General features: G+C 45.0%; 2 protein-coding genes and 1 long non-coding RNA gene across 3 annotated transcripts; 2 read left to right on the forward strand and 1 right to left on the reverse strand.

Annotated features, from left to right (window-relative positions):
* On the forward strand, positions 1 to 2756 carry LOC134031429 (transmembrane protein 100-like). Its single transcript, XM_062475048.1, has one exon. It carries the CDS (start codon positions 604 to 606, stop codon positions 1048 to 1050), a length of 447 nt encoding a protein of 148 aa, XP_062331032.1. The 5' UTR covers positions 1 to 603; the 3' UTR covers positions 1051 to 2756.
* A 6075-nt stretch (positions 2757 to 8831) lies between these two features.
* On the forward strand, positions 8832 to 10850 carry LOC134031241 (uncharacterized). The gene is made up of 3 exons (XR_009931862.1): positions 8832 to 8893; positions 8994 to 9115; positions 10800 to 10850. It is a non-coding gene; the product is annotated as an uncharacterized LOC134031241 (long non-coding RNA).
* Positions 10851 to 14178: 3328 nt separating this feature from the next.
* On the reverse strand, positions 14179 to 17965 carry LOC134031900 (solute carrier family 2, facilitated glucose transporter member 11-like). The gene is made up of 2 exons (XM_062475652.1): positions 17132 to 17965; positions 14179 to 16867 (listed from the first exon to the last, which is right to left on the reverse strand). The coding sequence occupies exons 1-2, from the start codon at positions 17690 to 17692 to the stop codon at positions 15788 to 15790; spliced, it is 1641 nt and encodes a 546-aa protein (XP_062331636.1). The 5' UTR covers positions 17693 to 17965; the 3' UTR covers positions 14179 to 15787.
* Between the last annotated feature and the right edge of the window lie 15 nt (positions 17966 to 17980).

The raw sequence follows: 17980 nt of genomic DNA on the forward strand, positions 1-17980 counted from the left end.
TCCGGAGTGAGGGTCCCACCCACAATCTCTCCTTGGCCACTCCTCCCTATCTTGCTCTCTTTATACTCTACGGGAGCTGGAGACACAACACACAACGTGCTGCTGCTGCTGAGAGAGAGTGGACCATCACACACACACACACACTCAGGCAGCACATACACATACACACAGACACAGGGTGAGTGTGAACTCTCGCAGGTGGAGCGTAAGGGTACAGCTCGTTTGTTTTGCCTCCATTTTTCGGTCTCGTCTCTCTTTTTCTGTCGAGGGTTTCATCCATTCTCCCTCACTCTGTTTCCCCTCTGTGTCTTTATTTAACTGTCATTCTCTTTTGGTTTTCCCTCTTGTTATTTCCTCTTGTTTTTTCCTCTCTTTCTCGTCCTTTCCCTTCCTCTCTTCCTTTTCTCTTTCTCTTCAGTATCTTTCCTTAAACTCCTCTGATCTCTCCTTCACTCCCATCCAGGCCAATGCTGGCTTACCACAGTAGATACAGTGGAACCCCCAGCAGCAGTAGAGCCACCCAAGGCAGCGAGGGGAGAACCAGAGAGCGGACATTCACAGACACCCTCTCCCTCCTCCTCTCGCCAAGACAGCGGCTCTGAAATGGGCTGCTCCTCGGGCCGCATTCCCTGCCAGCCACCTGCCCCAGCCCTTCACCCAGACCTGGACTGTAGTGGAGGAGGAGGGGGCAGCGATGGACCATCCCTACCCCAGGATGGAGAGGGTCAGGAAGAGGACAGTGAGGTGGTCAAACCCCCACAGTCACTCCCCACATTGGAGCGCCTGGCACAGGCCACAGGGGGAACGGAGAAGTCCTGGTACCGGTGCGTATTCCCGTTTGGTGTGATCTCGCTGGTGATAGGTGTGGCAGGCACGGGCGTGACATTCACCTTCAATACGATGCGCCGGACCAAGGTGGTGTCAGTGGTGCTGCTGGCTGTGGGTGTGGTCATGCTGCTGATGGCCGCCATCTGCTGGAGGGCTCACCGTCAGAGGAGAAGGAGGAAGAAGGAAGGAGGGTTTTTCTGCTCCGAACAGGGCACCTTGTGATGGATGGAGAGGTGGTGAGATGAAGGGGATGGGAGGGTTGGAGACATGGATAGGATGCGAGTATGAAGGAATGGAGAGGTGGAGAGGATAGGGGGATGGAAGGATGGAATGATGAAGAGATGGATGGACAGACTGCTTTGAGCGATCGGTACAGCAGCCTGTACAGAGTGCAGGGCTAAACATGGATGAAAAATACATTTATTATGAACTCTGACACCGATTGGATGGAACACTGGGAATCCTCTCTGGAGGCAGGAAGAGCCTCCTGCGAAGCCCTGAACTGGAGGACTTGGATCATCTAGAGGGTGCCTGTGGGTGAGGGTGGAGGAAGTGTCTCTTAGTGACCCAGCCAGGCAGCATCTGGACCAGCCTGTCTCCAGAGGACACCAGCCTGGGATCCTGGGAGCATCTGGAACTCTCATGGTGTGGGGCTGAGGAGGGATCTGGGCTGTGTGTGTGTGTGTGTGTGTGTGTGTGTGTTTGAAAGAGATCGAGACAGAGACAGAGACAGAGGAGAGACAGACGCAGACAGAGAGAGACAGAGAGAGACAGAGAGAGACAGGGTGTTAGAGCAAGATAAACTGCTCTAGTTTAGTGTTTCTCAACTGAACAGCCTTTCTAGCTCTCTCCCTCTGCCTCTCTTTGCCAACACTGCATCTCCTATACAAAGGACTAAAGGAATTCAATCTTTAGGTCCTGCTGTTCTTCCTGCTTGTGTGTTCTGTATGGTGGTCTTCCCTGTGGAGCTAAGGCAAATCGATACAAAGCACCAGTTGTGTATGGAGCTGTGGAGCCCTGGGGCAGCCATGGCTTGCCCGCTGCCCAGGGAAGGCACCTTGAGTTGGGGCACAGTAAGACCATAACCTCCCTAGTCTGGAGCTAGTTGTGATCATACGTAAAGCTGTACCATGTTGCTGTGACGCAAGAGAAAAACTGAGGGAATCCCATTTCCTACAAACAGGGTTGGAAGGAGGGAAGAAATACAGAAAAAAAGAGTCTCTCACCCGTGTGTGAACACCAATCGCCAGCACATCCAGATACATGTATAAACATTTTCTCTCTCTCTCTCTGCCTGTCACAGGGGAGATCCCCCTTCTTCTTCCCATCTCTCTTTTCCCATTGTATTGGAAGAGATTACTTCTGAGAGTGGAGGGGTAGGGGAACTTCATTTAACACAGTGGGTAAATCCTAGCCAAGTGTTCTAGCCTATTGTATGTGAGCCAGGAAAACATGGACCTAAGCAAATGTAGCAATGGTATCAGGATACTGGAATTACAACATCATCATTGATTTATGTCTGTTTCAGTTAATTGATCTAGTTCATATCAGAAAACTCTAACATGTCTTACTGCTATTTCAGAAGAACAGTGCATGTTACTGTAATTTATTGTATGTGTGGGTTTTTTCATTTTTCAGGTTTCAGTTTGGGTGAGCGTGCGTGTCTGTGTGCATGTGCGCACGCTCTCCCTTTCCTTTCGGTGAATGTAAGTTTGGTGCTCTCTGGTGATGTCATGCACATGTTAGTGAGGGTTTTGACTGACATGGGGATGGTCTGTTTTCTGCCCCCTCCACGTCAGATCAGAAGACAGATCCCCTGTCGCTCTGCCTCACACACGCTGCCACGTACTACAATGAATGTCATTTTTTCACGTGATGTCTCAAATCACTGTTTGATTTGTCAATTTTGCAGTTGTAATCACAAATGATTGAACGATTTAACTACTTTGATATTTTAGATGTAGGTTTGAGCAAAATGTCTTAATTTTGTAAATATAAACTGCTGTTTGTGTGTGTGTGATTGTGTGTGTGTGTGTGTGTAGCTAGCTAGCATTAAGCCTGGCTTTTCTTTCAGTGCCTTTTACTCCACGTATGTATATCTGTTCTAACGGAGTCACAGGAGTCAGTAGGTAGGTAGAGAGAAAATTGTGACATTTGGTGTTGTCCCCTTTAAACCCCTGCATCACTTACTGTGACACTGAGGCATACAAAAATGTAATCAGGAGCCATACTTCTAGTCTGTGTAACATTATTTAGGAGAAATTTCTTAATATTGACAATAGCTAATTGTACACACATTTCAATGAAATCTACTTACAATGTAATGCCAAATCCATGTTCTGGTTTCTCCTCTAAAATGTCCATGTAATTGTAAATGTCTGTCTCCTGATGATATGCCAATATCTCACCATACTTGTATTAAATACAATATTTTGATTGTGATACAAAATGGAGTCATCTTTATTCAAATGGTCATGGAAGTCAATCACTGATTCAAGGCCAGTCGTCATCATAGCAGAGGGGTGCGTGTGGTTTGGCTGAATTGAATGTTGTCATCGCTAATCACACTGACTAACTACCGTCCCCCCAACCCTTTTCTGAGATTGACAATAGCATTTCTCCACTCCCCCACTCCTCCTCCCTCTTCCCCATCTCCCTCTGGATAGAGTTATAAATAACTGCAGCTGGAAAGAGACAGAGAGAGGAGCAGGGCCAGCGATAGAGATAGAGAATAGAGATTGAGAGTTGGAGGGAGATGAGAAATGGAAGGAGGGAAGGAGGAGGAGAAGGAGGGAGAGAGGGAGGCGGTAGGAGAGAGAGAAATGAAGGCTGGAAGAACGTGAGGAAGATTGAAGGGACAGAGAGATAAAGATGAAAATAAATAGTCTGTCTGGTTATGGATTTTACCACTCAATCTTTCTCCATCTCCCACAATCTCTGTCTCTCTCTCCCTCCCCAAACCTGCTATGACTAAGCTCATTACTGAATGCCGCTAATTAGCCTGCTTTGATTCGTCTGCTGTGCCACCACCACTTATGCCTGGAAGGCCCAGCTACAATGCTCATTATGTTCCTCAAGTGTCACCTCTCAATGTCTTGAAGACCGATCAATAATGTCTGTCCTTTATGCTCACCTTCACTCCCATGCAGCCAAAGTAGACAGTTCCCAGTCATGGTCACAGTGCTGATCTGCTGTAGTGCTGAGAGTGAAACTAGTACTCTAGGTTGTGCTTGGCTAGAGGGAGGAAGGATGCTACAATTGATCAGCTGATTAGTGTTGAGTTATTGTGTGATGTGGTGCACTAGCTTGTCATGCTTGCTTGAGGCCCGTGGTTGAAAGGAATTAATTGGTTAGAAATGAAGAAAATTGATTTCATTAATAAGTTTTAGACTGGATCTTCTGGTGTGCCAGCATATCCATGGGCTGGGGGGGGGGGGGGGGGGGGGGGTAAGCAGTATCCTTTTCCTCAGAGTTTAATGCTGTACATTCCAGGATTCCACACATTGAATATATGTGACATCATAATCGCCTTGCTCCATTGAAAATGCCAGCCATTTTACTCTAATTGGATTCTGTTGCATGTGCTGTCGGACAGATTCTCATAAATATTCTACAATCTATCAAAACATTGCCCTTTTCAAAGTTAGAGGTGTGACAGGCTGAGATTGAAAGCAGTAATGAAGATGATGATTAAAACAATTTTCCCCTCTCGTTTGTACAAAAGCATTGTTGTCCTGCATTCGCTTCAGTAAACAGAAGCATAATTTGATTTAATCACTCATATCATACTCCACCTACTGGTGTCAATATTACAGATTCATGATAATTCCCTCCAGTCTCTCCTTCTTACAGTAATGTGTGTGTGTGTGCATGTGCATAATGTGTGTGTGTGTGTGCCTAGGAGACCCAGGGGGGTAGCCAAGGTAGAATTGATGACAGTCAGCAGCACTTCTGCCCAAGCCTTGAAGTCAGAACCTGAAATGATACCTGCTCCGTCTCCCTCCCTCTCCTGCTGCTTCCAGCACTCACATGGGGGAATCTCAACATGCTCTTCTTCACCACATTTTGATTACTACCTGTTACTCCTATCAACCTGGCCACACATGAACATGCTACTCCGTGGAGATTTGGCTCATGGCTTGTCTCATCTGGTGCCTTCCAAGAGACAGGAGGCAGAAAGGACTGTTTTCTCTAATTCCACTCATCCAGACTTTCTGATCTCCTTAATGGTCTCTCCAAGAGTGTAAAGACAATAATTTCTGTGTGTGTGTGTGTGTGTGTGTGTGTGTGTGTGTGTGTGTGTGTGTGTGTAGCAGTAACCCCCTCTCCTCCTCCAAATACTATTTTTTCAAATGAGAGGAATCAGGAGCAGTCAGAGAGCTGTTAGGAACTGCAACACCCACCCACACTGCTCAGGCTCTTCACTCTAGATAACTCCAGAAACACTGTCAGAGATAGCAGTCCGCTCTGTTGCCATGAGCAGCCAGAACTTGAGAAAATGATTTAGAATGACTTGCATAACAATAACCCTCTAACTTCTAGACTAGAACAACTTTTTGGAAGCTCTCTGCTGGCACAAATGTCACTTAAGTTTCCACCAATAAAAAGTCCGAAAAAAAGAAAAGAAAATCCAATCAAATCAAATTGGATTTTTGTTGACCTTCTCTAAGTACGGTGGTGTCACAGAGGACTTCAAAGATGAGCATAGAATCTAAGTGTGTGTGTGTATCTGTCTGTCTGTCTCTGTGTGTGTGTGTGTGTCTGAGCATATACAACAGTATATAAAGGCTCTTGTGTAAACATCCGGGTTTGCCCATCTTCACAATCAGAGTCTTTATCAGGATCTTGGCCTTTAAAGAACAGACCAGATAGTTGAATTCCAGAGGCGTTGTCTCCATGTGCATGTCCTGCTGGGGTTTTGGGTCACATCTGCAAACAGACAAAGAGATTAATTGCTTAGAAACCAGTGTAATGTAATCACATACACACACACACACACACACACACACACACACACACACACACACACACACACACTGCACATACTGTTGGCACATGCATGCCACACACTGATATCCATCCCAAAGCATTTAGCACTGCGTTCCATGAGCATGACTCACTGCTGTAGGTGCTACTTTGAGGGGAATCAACCATTTCTTTGCTGTCATTAAACTGTCAATTATTTATATTTCTCTCTCTCTCGTTCCCTGTGAACCAGAATAATAAAACGATGCTCACCAAAACTGAAAAAAGATTCATCCCTGAATCTCTCTTCAAGTCTGTTATACTGCAGAAACTCTTCTCCTGCCATAAAATCCTTTTCTACCATCCTCTTCTACCATTCAGCAAGAGAGACACAATCAAAACTACAGGTTGCTTGAAAAAATGATATGTAACAAGTGGAGAACCTGTCCAAGAAACAATCCTGCCTGGTGGCAGGATGGATTGGAAGTGGCATGGGAAGGTCAGAGTGATCCTACCTCCAATGTTAACAGGAGATATGGGAGAAACTGAGTGCCTTCATTCCCTCCTGGAGTGACTACGTTGATGAGGAAGAAGGAGGAACATGGAGTGAGAACCTGAGAGAGTGTTTGTTGCAATGAGCCTGCACCGGTCATGAGATCCAGTCTAGGCAGGCTGATCTAAAGATAGTGTGTATGTGTGTAGGTGTGTGTGGTTGTGTGTAGGTGTGTGTGGTTGTGTGTAGGTGTGTGTGGTTGTGTGTAGGTGTGTGTGGTTGTGTGGTGGTGTGTGAAGGAAGAGTGAGGCATTCAAGTAGGAGTGGCAGTAGGAGTGGCATACAGTATAACTGTGTGCTAGAAACTATGCTGCTTATCTTCAACTGGCTTTTAACTGAGGAATCTCTAAGCAAAACATATGTAGCCCTTCTCCTGTAGTTATTGTTAGGTCTCCTCTGACAGACAAATATCAATGAGCTGAGCATATTACACCTCCTCAGACTCCCTATCTCTAACTTACTCTCCCTCTTTCTATTTGTACTCTTTCAATACCCACACACACTTGTCTTTTCTCATTATAAAACGACCTATTTGGGTGTGTGGCTTGTACCCATCCACCACCCTCTTTCAATGTACACAAACAAGCTGCCACACCGTTCTACTGGAACGTTGCCATGACAGCCACACTCAAAGTCTTTTCCAGAATTCTGTCTCAAAAGGGAGGACAAAGAGGTGGGGGGCGTGAACGCAGATCAATGATGAGGGTGTGTGTCTGGGCTTGTCAAGTTTTTTCCCCCTGCTCAGACAGTCTCTTCTATTTCTCCACCTGTGTCCTTGACGTGTCGTTGTGTCCTTCAGGCTGACAGCCTCTCTTTATGCAGAATGCAGGGTCACAGTTTGGTGGCCGATGGGACACGCACACATGCACGAACAATCACACACAAATTGCCACACACCATTGTGGCTGTCTTTGAGTGCAAGGCGGCAGGGCGGAAAGGCCACGACATCTGACCTGGTTTCTGCACAGACCTACACCAGAAGCATTTCTAATGAGCTGTACTCACACACACATACACACACACATGCACATATACAGTCACATACACACACTGCTGCTATCGTCAGTGAATTATTATAAAAGAAAAATTCACAATACATGCGAGGTACACAAACCACATGGACAATCAAGGAAAGTCATGGGTTTTTTTCAGCAACGACTAGCAGTATATTCATAGAGGGGTTCAGTAATTACTCTAAGAGATGAGATGGGAGCAATTACAGTAAAGCTCTTTACATTCTAAACAGATGTGTCTACAAGAGATTAGATATTTTCACTAACATCCTCCATTGGCCGAGACTGTGACTGTAAACACCACTTACATTTTAGTACAATCCCTTCATCAGTGGCGCACTATCGTTCCCATCACACCTACGAACCGAGTACTGTACTGCCCTTATAAGTGGGTTACAGGTGGTTGATTGAAAGGGATGCTTGGCATAATGTCAAGGAGAGCAAGGGGGACGCGAATAGAACTGACATTGATCTTCCCACTGGAACTACATCAATGTTTCTGTGTGACTCATTCTCATTGTATGAAGGGCACAGGGTGAGGGAGAGCATGTGAGAGAGTGCTTAACCGTCTTCGATCATTGTGTACTCATTCTATTCACAAGATTTCTAATAATCGGAGGGTTCCCATGGGCTCATCTAACCTATCCTCTATCTGGTATCCTCTATTTCTCCTCCTAGTGTGTCTGTGCATTCATGTGTACTTTCACTTACATCATGAGTGTTTGTGTGCGTGTGTGTGCTTGCGTGGGTGTCCGTTTGTGTCGGTGTGTGTACGCGTGTGCCTGTGTGTATGTGCTTCTGCTTCAGTCTGTGTGGGTGAAAATAATCTTGACCTCTATTTATTCAATCTACAGTGATCAATAAATTCAACAAAAAAATCAAATGGGGAAGACTGTTTACCATGTTGTATCAGCCTGATTCGAGCACTGAGTGCTTGGTGCATCTCTACAACCTCTGTTGATGAAAACACAGAGGATAGGAAAGAGGGAGGAAGGGCCAAGTGGAGGGACGACTGGAAGGAAAGAGGAAGAAAGATGGGGTGGATGTGAAGGTTTACACACTTCATAGACCAGTCCTAATTAAGCTGTTCATTTTCTCATTATTCTTAATTCAAACTATTATTACTCATCAAAGTAACTCTCTCCATGCAACAGTGTCTGAGCATGTTCTGTAGATCCCAGCCATTAAGTTCCAACCCCCTCAAGTCCGCCCAGGGAGACATGACTAATATATCCCTACCACACAGCACAGACATTTCAATTCGGAGCCCATAGGATATATGGATCTTCTGTCACCCTCTACCTTTGTCCCTCTATTTGTTCGATATTTCCCCCTCATCCTCTTCTCTTGTAGCCAGTTCAGAGGTGAACTCACAGAAGGCTCAGTGGACTATTTAAAGCTCCTTGCTCGATATCTGTTTGCCCAAGCTGTTGTCGAGGGCTAATCAACATGTAAGAAGGTTTTCATCTTCCAATTCCCCTGTTGCTCTTTGTTTTGAGGCACAGATGCATCTGAAGTCACAGAGCCACTTACAGTGAGTAAACCTCTGAGAAACCCTTTTCCCCACTGATGATTTCTCTCCAACTGCCTCGAATGCTAGAGCCCCTATGTCCTACTGCTTGTTCACTCCACAGATTGAAGATCGAGCCAGCGGCTCTTATGTGAATGGAGAAACTATCAGTTGCTTTGAATCAGAACAGTCCCACTCAACTCAATTGTTTCCTGGACCTTGTGATACTCTGTCTTCATAACACAGGTTAGATGGTCAACCACTTTCAAGCACTTTCTGTGAAAACACATTTGTGAGAATAGGCATGCGTAATGGACAGCAAGAGTACAATAGGCATGCTGTGGTATGTGCTTGTGTAAGACGTATTCTATATTTCTCACACTCATTTTCTCTTTCACACACACACACACGCACACACACACACACACACACACACACGCACACACACACACACACACACACACACACACACACACACACACACACACACACACACACCCTCTCTATCTCTTTCTCTCTTACGTAAACACAAGTTATGGCCTGACCAATAAACAGATCTTAAGCTAGTCTTGAATGTTCCATCAGTGTCCTCATCAGTGTCTTTTTAATGGCCCTGTAGGACCTCCACGGATGACTCTTATTAGAAGTATCTAATTGGACTTTCTTAGCACCAAGTCATGAAAAAGTGTAGACAAATTCAGTGGCGACAATCTGCTATAAATCTTTGGGGGGACAATTATAAGACATTTTCTCAAGAGCAATTCCTGAGGGGGACACCAAAATTACTGTCTCATGGTGTGGGCTATTGAACAATTACATCAGTAACAACAGTTACACTTGTCATTTGATTCTATGATCCGAGGTAATATTGTGTAGACCAATATAAGTACTAGTTTATATCAAATGCTTTGTTTTTTTAGAGCTACAGCTTGAATGCATCCCCTTAAGGATGGAACAGAAAGACCGACGTTCGGAGTTCATTTTGTCGTCGAGTAGCCACAGTGTGTGAAAACCTAATCAGGCGCTGAGTTCATCTGCTCGGTGCTCATTACACATCGAATGTTTCGCGGCACAAGTGCTGCTTGAACCGGTGCTATTCACAAGCTCATTTTTGCCAGATACACATACGGCCCTCAGCAGTGAGAGAGCATATTAGGCTATTTGTTACTCCGTCAAGAGTCGGTGTTCATTATCCGACTACAGGGTTATAAAATGTATCCGAAACTCCGTAGCTTTTCAGTGTATGTCAACAGCAACGATGACAATATGAGCGCATTGATTGACCTCTTTCACATTTGTCTACAGAAACATCTAGATATAGTCTATATGTGTGAGGGTGTGTGTGTGCATGCTAGCTATAGTAAGCGTTTTCACGGTCTGCACTGCACAATAGCCTATGCAGGTGATCAAGTTATTAATGAACTTTGCTTGCAAATCGATTTAGCGTCGATATAACATCATCATCTGCAGGAAGACATTGAAGTAGTAAAGGAGAGACAGAGAGAGAGAGAGAGAGAGAGAGAGAGAGAGAGAGAGAGCAAGCATGAATTTCAGCTTACAAACCCACTGTGTTTTATCCCATAGTAGTTATCAATCAGAGAGTGTGTGTGGTGTGCTAGGTTGACAGGAGGAGGCAATGTTAATCACCTTGGTGCCACCATGATGGATTTGCATGCAGCCAGGCGTGCCGCTGCTTAAAACTTATTCCCTCCATCTTCACCCCCGCCCCCACACACACACCCGCAAATGCGTACACCCGCCCTCCGCCCACGCTCTCTATTACCATTATTTTTGTGATGACGCACCTGCTCTCTCTCCATCTCCTTCTCCAAAACAATCTCTCCCATTCTCTCTTTTTTTTATCTATCCTCCATTTATCACTGGTTCTCCACCTGCTCCCCATCCGTCTCCCTCCATCCCTGTTCTCCAGACATGTGATGCTGATGGAGGTCTGGGTGAAGGTCTGGCTCCAGGTCAACATGCACTGTGAGTCAGACGATAAAGGCCTTTATTTACTCTTTCTTTATCTCTCTTACTGTCCTCCCATCTCGCCCTCCACCTACTCTATCAGTTTCATTCTCTTTTTGCTCATCCCTCCATTCTCAGGCCTGAATAATTCAAGAGAGTCCTTTGTCCTTTTTTCCCTCTCTTACCTGACCTCTGACAGGGACAGGGGCGGTACTGAAGATGCTCCCACCTGGACTGGCAGCTGGAACTCACTTGTTCATACCACCTTTGAACGGAACCTTAGCGTATAATAATAATAAAGTCCCTTTCCAGCATCGGGGCATTTTCAATTACTAGAAACTAGTGAAAAGGAGACTAGGTCTTGGTAAGGACCTAATTATAGCTCTCTTCTTTGCCAAGATGAGCCTGATTTCTCAAAGACAACCAACACTAATCAGGGATCCCACTCTCAGTAGTTGATGATTGAGTTGGTCCCCAGCCCATTCAACTGAGGGTCATTCATATTTAAAATATATTCTGAGTGTGTCCAGAGTGTGTCATACTATATAATTAAAACCCTGGTTCAGATCTATGACGTGTAATGTTAGCTATGCAATATTTCTCAGCCTGATTTGAAAGGGTTCTGTAGCACAAAAAGGTAATGAAATAATACATCTGAACATTTCTTTTTTAATCAGTTAGTGATGTGGAAAAGGTAACAGATGTTGTGAATAGTCAATGCCTGTATAAATAGAAAGAGAAATGGAAAGAGACTGAGAGAGGGATAGCAACAGAGACAGAGAGAGTGAGGCAGGCAGACAGACAGACAGACTCTGCGGCTGTCCTTGCTCCCCACATTGCTGCTCCAACCTGAACAATCTTGTACATCATAACCATGATTCTTAACTGTAAAAGATGCGCTGGCTAGAAACCAAAGCCAGGCGCAGTTGTTATTCAAGTGCCATCTGTCCCCATACTGCCGGTCTGTCATAGAATAAATGCCTTCTGGGAAATAAAAATTCAGGTGAAGGAAAAATACCAGAGGATTTATCAACCATAGTGCTTCTGTTTTCAGTAAAAAAAAGTTAGGTGAGGTGGGTTATGCTCTTTTGTCTGTGGCTTGAGTGTGTGGTGTTATGACAGTCATAATGAGCACCTGTCAAGGCGAATAGCATAGCCCAGAGGCAAAACATTCTGATAACATGAACTTCCTTATATGAATGTACACTGCATATATGTGCTGGTGTGTATGTTTCCAATTCCTATTTAGGTCAGTTGTTTTCCTCTCCTCCTTATGTTATGTTTCTGTCTTGTCCAGTCCTGGTTTTGTGTGTGTCTGTCCAGTCTGTGTTCCAGGTCACATACCCCAATACTCCGGTCCACATCTTCCACCTCCCAACCAGACACACCTGTTACCCATCCATCATTACCAGCACAGTTCATTTACTCTGGCTTCCCACAGACTCATCGCCAGTTCAACGTTGCTACTTTGCTACTTAGGCAAGACAAGACAGTTGCCTCGCCTCTACAACTACAGCTCCCTTCTCAGTCCCTCCTGTCTGGCATCCACGGACCACATAATCATCACCCTCTGTATAGCTACAATAAACCTGGTTCATATCACATCAGCATCTGAGTGTTGCATTTGGGTTCACCTGTCACTTCCCAGGATGCCGGGTTCATAACACTTTATCCCTCAAGAACAATACCATCAGCCTTATCAGTAAAATAAAAGCTTCAGAAAAGCTTGAATACTTTTTTATCTTCATCTATCATTCTCCCTCCCTCCTTCTTCCTCACCTTCTCTTTCAGTCTCTTATCAGGGAGATGACTACAAGGGGAGCTAATGTTCTCTGTTAAGGACACTAGGATATGCAGCCGAGTACACCTTCCTCTAAGAATGTCATACTGTCCATTATCCTGACACCCTGCCAGCACGCAACAGCATCGTCAGTCCTGGGTAGATTCCAGGGGTTGGTGGGACAAACCCTCTCCCTTCACTCCTCTCCCTCAAACAGATGCCAGGCAACTGGCAGTCTCTCTTCCTCTCAGTAAGAATTACCAGTCTGTGCAAATAACATACAAGTGTTAAGACCTGCCCTCTGCATCCTGGTTGCTGCAGTAACAGCAAAACAGTCAGTAAGCTTGCTTCATTTATTCATTTTTTTTCCACAGCACAAAGGAAAAAGGATCTCGTTAAGTTACAGATAAACTACTCAAGCATGAGAAGCATAGAAGGCTATGTTGACAGTCATGATGGAAATTGGATCTGCATACATCCGTAGTCATGTTTTGACGCTAATGAAAATGCGAAAAGCTGAAAAGCACACGCGTTCCCTCTCGTTCTATCCTTTTATGGTCAAAGTTTCCCTCCTTCCATGTGTTTCATAAGCTGAAGGACTGAAGTTAAAGTGTCCTCCAGTGACAGCAGCTTCCGTCTCTCAGGAGATGATGGCCTCTTCTGGAAATAGTCTTGGAGTCAGCTTAGTGTGAGATGCAACTGGATAAGAGCTGAGGAGAAGGTTCGACATATAGAGCACCCATTGAGCACCTTGTCTCTCCAACTTTCATATTAATTTGTAATGTCATAATTAATCAATTAATCACTTTTTGTTGAAAGTTTATGTTTTGTCACAAAATCACAACATAACTCGACAATGGACTCTGCAACTCTTCGAAGTGGACGAGCCCTAAAAAATGTCATGACCCTCTCTTTGGTTAATATATCTAGGGACACAATCGTGCACACACTGGTCCCTCTGCCCTCAGTGGTTTGGAACTAGCCATGGGGTGGATGTCGTCATGATATAAGTGTTTTCCACTTTCTGAATATGTGTGTGCCTGAGTGCATTAATAAACATGTTTGAGTGTTAGAAAATGTGTGACTAATGTGTGTAGTGTTTGTGTGAGTTGAGTCATTATTTGTGTCCTTCAGCAACGAGTCATTAGCTTCAAGCTTCAATAAAACAGCTGAAATCCTATGAATTAACCACCTAAAACAGCCTGAGTTACCTACCCTCAAAAGAAAGCTTATGATTAACCCAGCAGATGTTTCCCCTGTCTGTGTCTGTGGACCTTCTATGTTTGTCTGTCTTTGTGAACCCTGTATATCTCCTGCAGGATAACATGAGAAACGAGACCTTCCATACTCCTAGAGATCACATTTCAGATTCATGTCAGTCCCCCCACATCCTTTATAAACCCAGATGTTCTGAGCATCGTGTACAATGAAAAGACTAGGGACCTTGCCAGGGACACCACGGTGTCACTTAGCTATCCTCTGTCACTTCTCTAACGGTTTGCCTAAAACGCTCCCCACCTAGAGGCTCTACCTTCTACACACTGGGGAAAAGGAACTTAGATAAGAAATGCATGAAGTTTTCAGTTTTATTTGGATTTTCAGTAACATTGCAGGGAAATTACAGTTGAATGGAATTCTATTCAGCTGTCATGCCTGACTAATCCCCATCTGCTGCGTAAATATACTGTACATACAGGTAGAAATGGTTAGGGTTTATTTATAACAGGTTCCTTATGTGATATCAGTTACATGCATACAGACAATGCTTCATACAGCTGAAGTCTGTCATTACTTTCACAGCAATTGGTTAAAGTAAGAGACTTCTTCACAGCTACGAATAATAGCCATTAAATTATGTGGGAAGCGCAATGTAGGCTTATAGGACTTGTGATAATGTAGAGGGGAGAGAGAAAGAGAGATATATGGGGAAGAGAGAGAGATGGGGATAAAGCGACAGATGGTGGAGAGAGAGATGGGGAAATATGGAGACTAATGTGAAGTACAAGAGTGCAATGAAGAAAAAGATGGGGAAAGCTGATATGTGTGGAGTACATCACTAATTCGTTAAAGCAACATTTTCTCTCGAGTTGAGAGAGACTCTTTTTGATTATCAGACTATCTTCATTATTTTTCTTAAAATAAGTTACAGTAGGTGACAGTACAAAACATCCTATATCTTGATCTTCCCAATCAATTATGAAATTAGTTGAAGTTACACGAGAATAATGATTACAAGAACAATCTTTAGCAAATCATGCATTTGATAACTATAGTAACCACGGAAACCTGCGGAAAATGTTCCTATTGACTAATGATGAAGTGTACCATCTTAACTAACTAAATCTTTGGTAACATGGTACTACTCACACAGCTAGATAACATATTCAAAGCTACAGGCAATCCTGAGAATATATATGGTTTCCTCAGACAAATGGTGATATCTAGTGGTTATTTAGTGGAGCTGCATGTAATGACACTTGAATCTTTGATTCTATCGGTGGGGTGATTCCTAGTTTTTAGTAGTGCAAAAAATGATCCTAAATACTGAAGGCAAATGTGGGCCATTCAAGTAGTGGGTCATTTCCACAAGTTTGATCAGAAGACTCAAACCACTGTAACATGCATTGTTGGTGGTCATTTAAAAACAACCAAAAGAACACCAAACAGCATTTGTTTGGAAATACAAGTGCATCTTAAGAAGGTCACATGACCGATTTGGAAGTGCATACAGTATTGTACAAAAACATTCTTACATATGTAATAACCAAAGTTGGCACATCTCAGCTGATTGTCACCAAAAACAAAAACAACAATCCTTCTCAGTAAGTAAACATACAGTTTGGGTACCTTGGTGATGTTTCTTCAAGTTTCAACTGAAGATTATGACTATGTATATTTTTTATGATAATAAAATAATAAATACTATAAAATAAATATTTTTCATATCATAACATAATGTTTTGCTTTTTACAGTAGCATTCAAGTGTGAATTGAGCTAATCCCATCCCCTGGATCAAACCAACAGCATCTTAGAACTTCACCTATGTATATGAGAGGACATGGCTTTAATTAAGTACAATATTATGTACTGTAAATACAGCATGGCTTAACGCACCAGAATCAATAAATCCATTAATAGTGCAACTTTCTCACTGGTCCAATGCTCTGCTTCATACAGCAGGTTTTGGGTCAGCTGGGCAACCCTCCCAATCTCCATCCCCAGACTCTGAGAGTAACTGAAGCTGTGGAAGGGAGCGAGGACATGGCTGACCCTGCAGATAGTGCTCCTTCTTGGGATCACCTCCCTGGCCCCCAGCACCCCTCTGGTCCTTCATCCTCAGCCTGTTAAACTCTAAGCTGATCTCCGCCGGGCTCCGGCCCTTGGTCTCCGGCAGAGTCATTCCCACGAACAGGGAGGATGTCACGCACACAAAGAAGAAAGGCAGGAAGCACAGGTTCGCCAGCCCTCTGACCACAAACGGAAACACCATCCCAACCAGGAAGAGACTGATCCACATGAGGGACCCTGCTACCATGTAGGCGGCTGGCCGCGCCGCCTGATCAAAAATCTCGGCAGGCAGCACCCCGGTCACCCCTGCCGGGCCCATACCAAAGCTGAGGATGTAGGAGAAGACACAGACCACGCTGAGGTAGGGCATGCCTGGCACCGTGCCCTCTAACGAGAGTGCCAGTGTAAAGACCAACGCCCAGCACGCCATCAGACCGTACCCACCCATGAGAAGCCTCCGGCGTCCCACCTTCTCTATGAGCAGGTTGCAGACAACAGCAGCAGTGAACTCGCAGGCCCCTGTACCAATACAGGCATACTGGACCTGATTAGGCTGCACCCCTGCCTGCAGGAAGATAGAGGAAGCGTAGAAGTAGATGGCGTCATTTCCACAGAGCATCATAGCGCTGCTGGCGACCATCACTGTCCGGAGTTGGGGTCGTAGGGTTCGGTCCGAGAACAGTTCCCAGATGGTCTTGGCAGAAGAGCGGCCAGCTGATACCGCTAGTGCCTTTTGCTCTTCCAGCATCTCTTCCATCTCCCCCACAGGGGGGCGACCCCCACGGAGCCTCCCCAGGGCCAGTGCGCATGCCTGGTGGTCCCCCCGGTCAATGAGGAGGTAGCGGGGGCTCTCTGGGAACCAGGGGAGGGTAAGGAGCTGGAGGAAGCCCGGCAAAGCATTGCTAGCCAGCAGGTAGGGCCACAGGGGCTCGCTGCCCAGCAGCTCAGTCAAACCTATCACCTGCAGACAGACACAACTATGTGTTATTGCATCCATCCTCCACACAATGCAGACAATTGGCTTGAATAACAGAGAAGATGGATAAATTGCAGTCTGTCCTAGCTTTCATACCTTAACTGTCTCACCTCACTTGGCCCTGCCCCCTCATTGGCTTCTCCTCTTCCAGCCCTCTATAACTCGCTTGTCCCTGCCCTAAATCGTACCTCACCTGTCCCAGTCTTTCTACATCACCTGGCCCTGCCCCTTCGAGGGGTTTTACCTCACCTGTCCCATGAAGATACCGAAGGCAGTGAAGACAGCTGAGGAGAACGTCACGGCTCCTCGCAGGTGTTTGGGTGCGCTCTCTCCAAAGTACATGGGTTGGATGTTCATGCTGACCCCAGAATTGACCCCTACCAGGAACCGAGCCACAACAATCATCTCGAAAGATTTTGCTGCCCTACTGGTCACCACCAACAGGGAACTTACAAACATAAAGGTGTTGTTGATCAACAGTGACTGCTTCCTACCACAACGCACAGCCATTGGCCCCGCAAGCAGGGCCCCAGCTAAGCCACCCAGTGAGAAAGCAGATACAATGAGGCTCCAGATTACAGTGACCTGAGAGACGTTCAGGCCGATTCCCCATCGCTCCTGGTAGGTTTCATTAATGAATGTCTGGATGTAATTGGTGGGGGCGTTGATGATTGACAGGTTGTAGCCATATTGGAAGGTCCCACCAATGGCAGCTGAGCACACTGTTAGAGCAAGGGTTCCAAAACTGCCATTTGGACATTTCTCTTTGTAGTTCTCTGCCTGGGGCACTGGATCTTCATTGACAATCATTTAAAAGGCAGGGGGCTATTTAATTTAGCCTTTATCAAAGCTCAAAGATTATCTACGTGGGCAAAATGAATTAATAGTCAAATGACGATTAGGCTACTTAGTATTACTGTAGCCGGTTTAAATGCACTGGTCTTAGTGCACTAAAACATACAGAAAATCGACATTTGTGACATGATAATTAAAACTGTTGTTCTACGTTACCATCTATCCGAACCAATTCAATGAGCTTCTGGTAATTCATTATAAGGGAGCATTATGGCGTGCGGCTTCGATGTCCCCTGTTAACTA

Source organism: Osmerus eperlanus, chromosome 12 (genome assembly GCF_963692335.1).
Source record: "Osmerus eperlanus chromosome 12, fOsmEpe2.1, whole genome shotgun sequence".
NCBI classification, from domain to species: Eukaryota; Metazoa; Chordata; class Actinopteri; order Osmeriformes; family Osmeridae; genus Osmerus; species Osmerus eperlanus.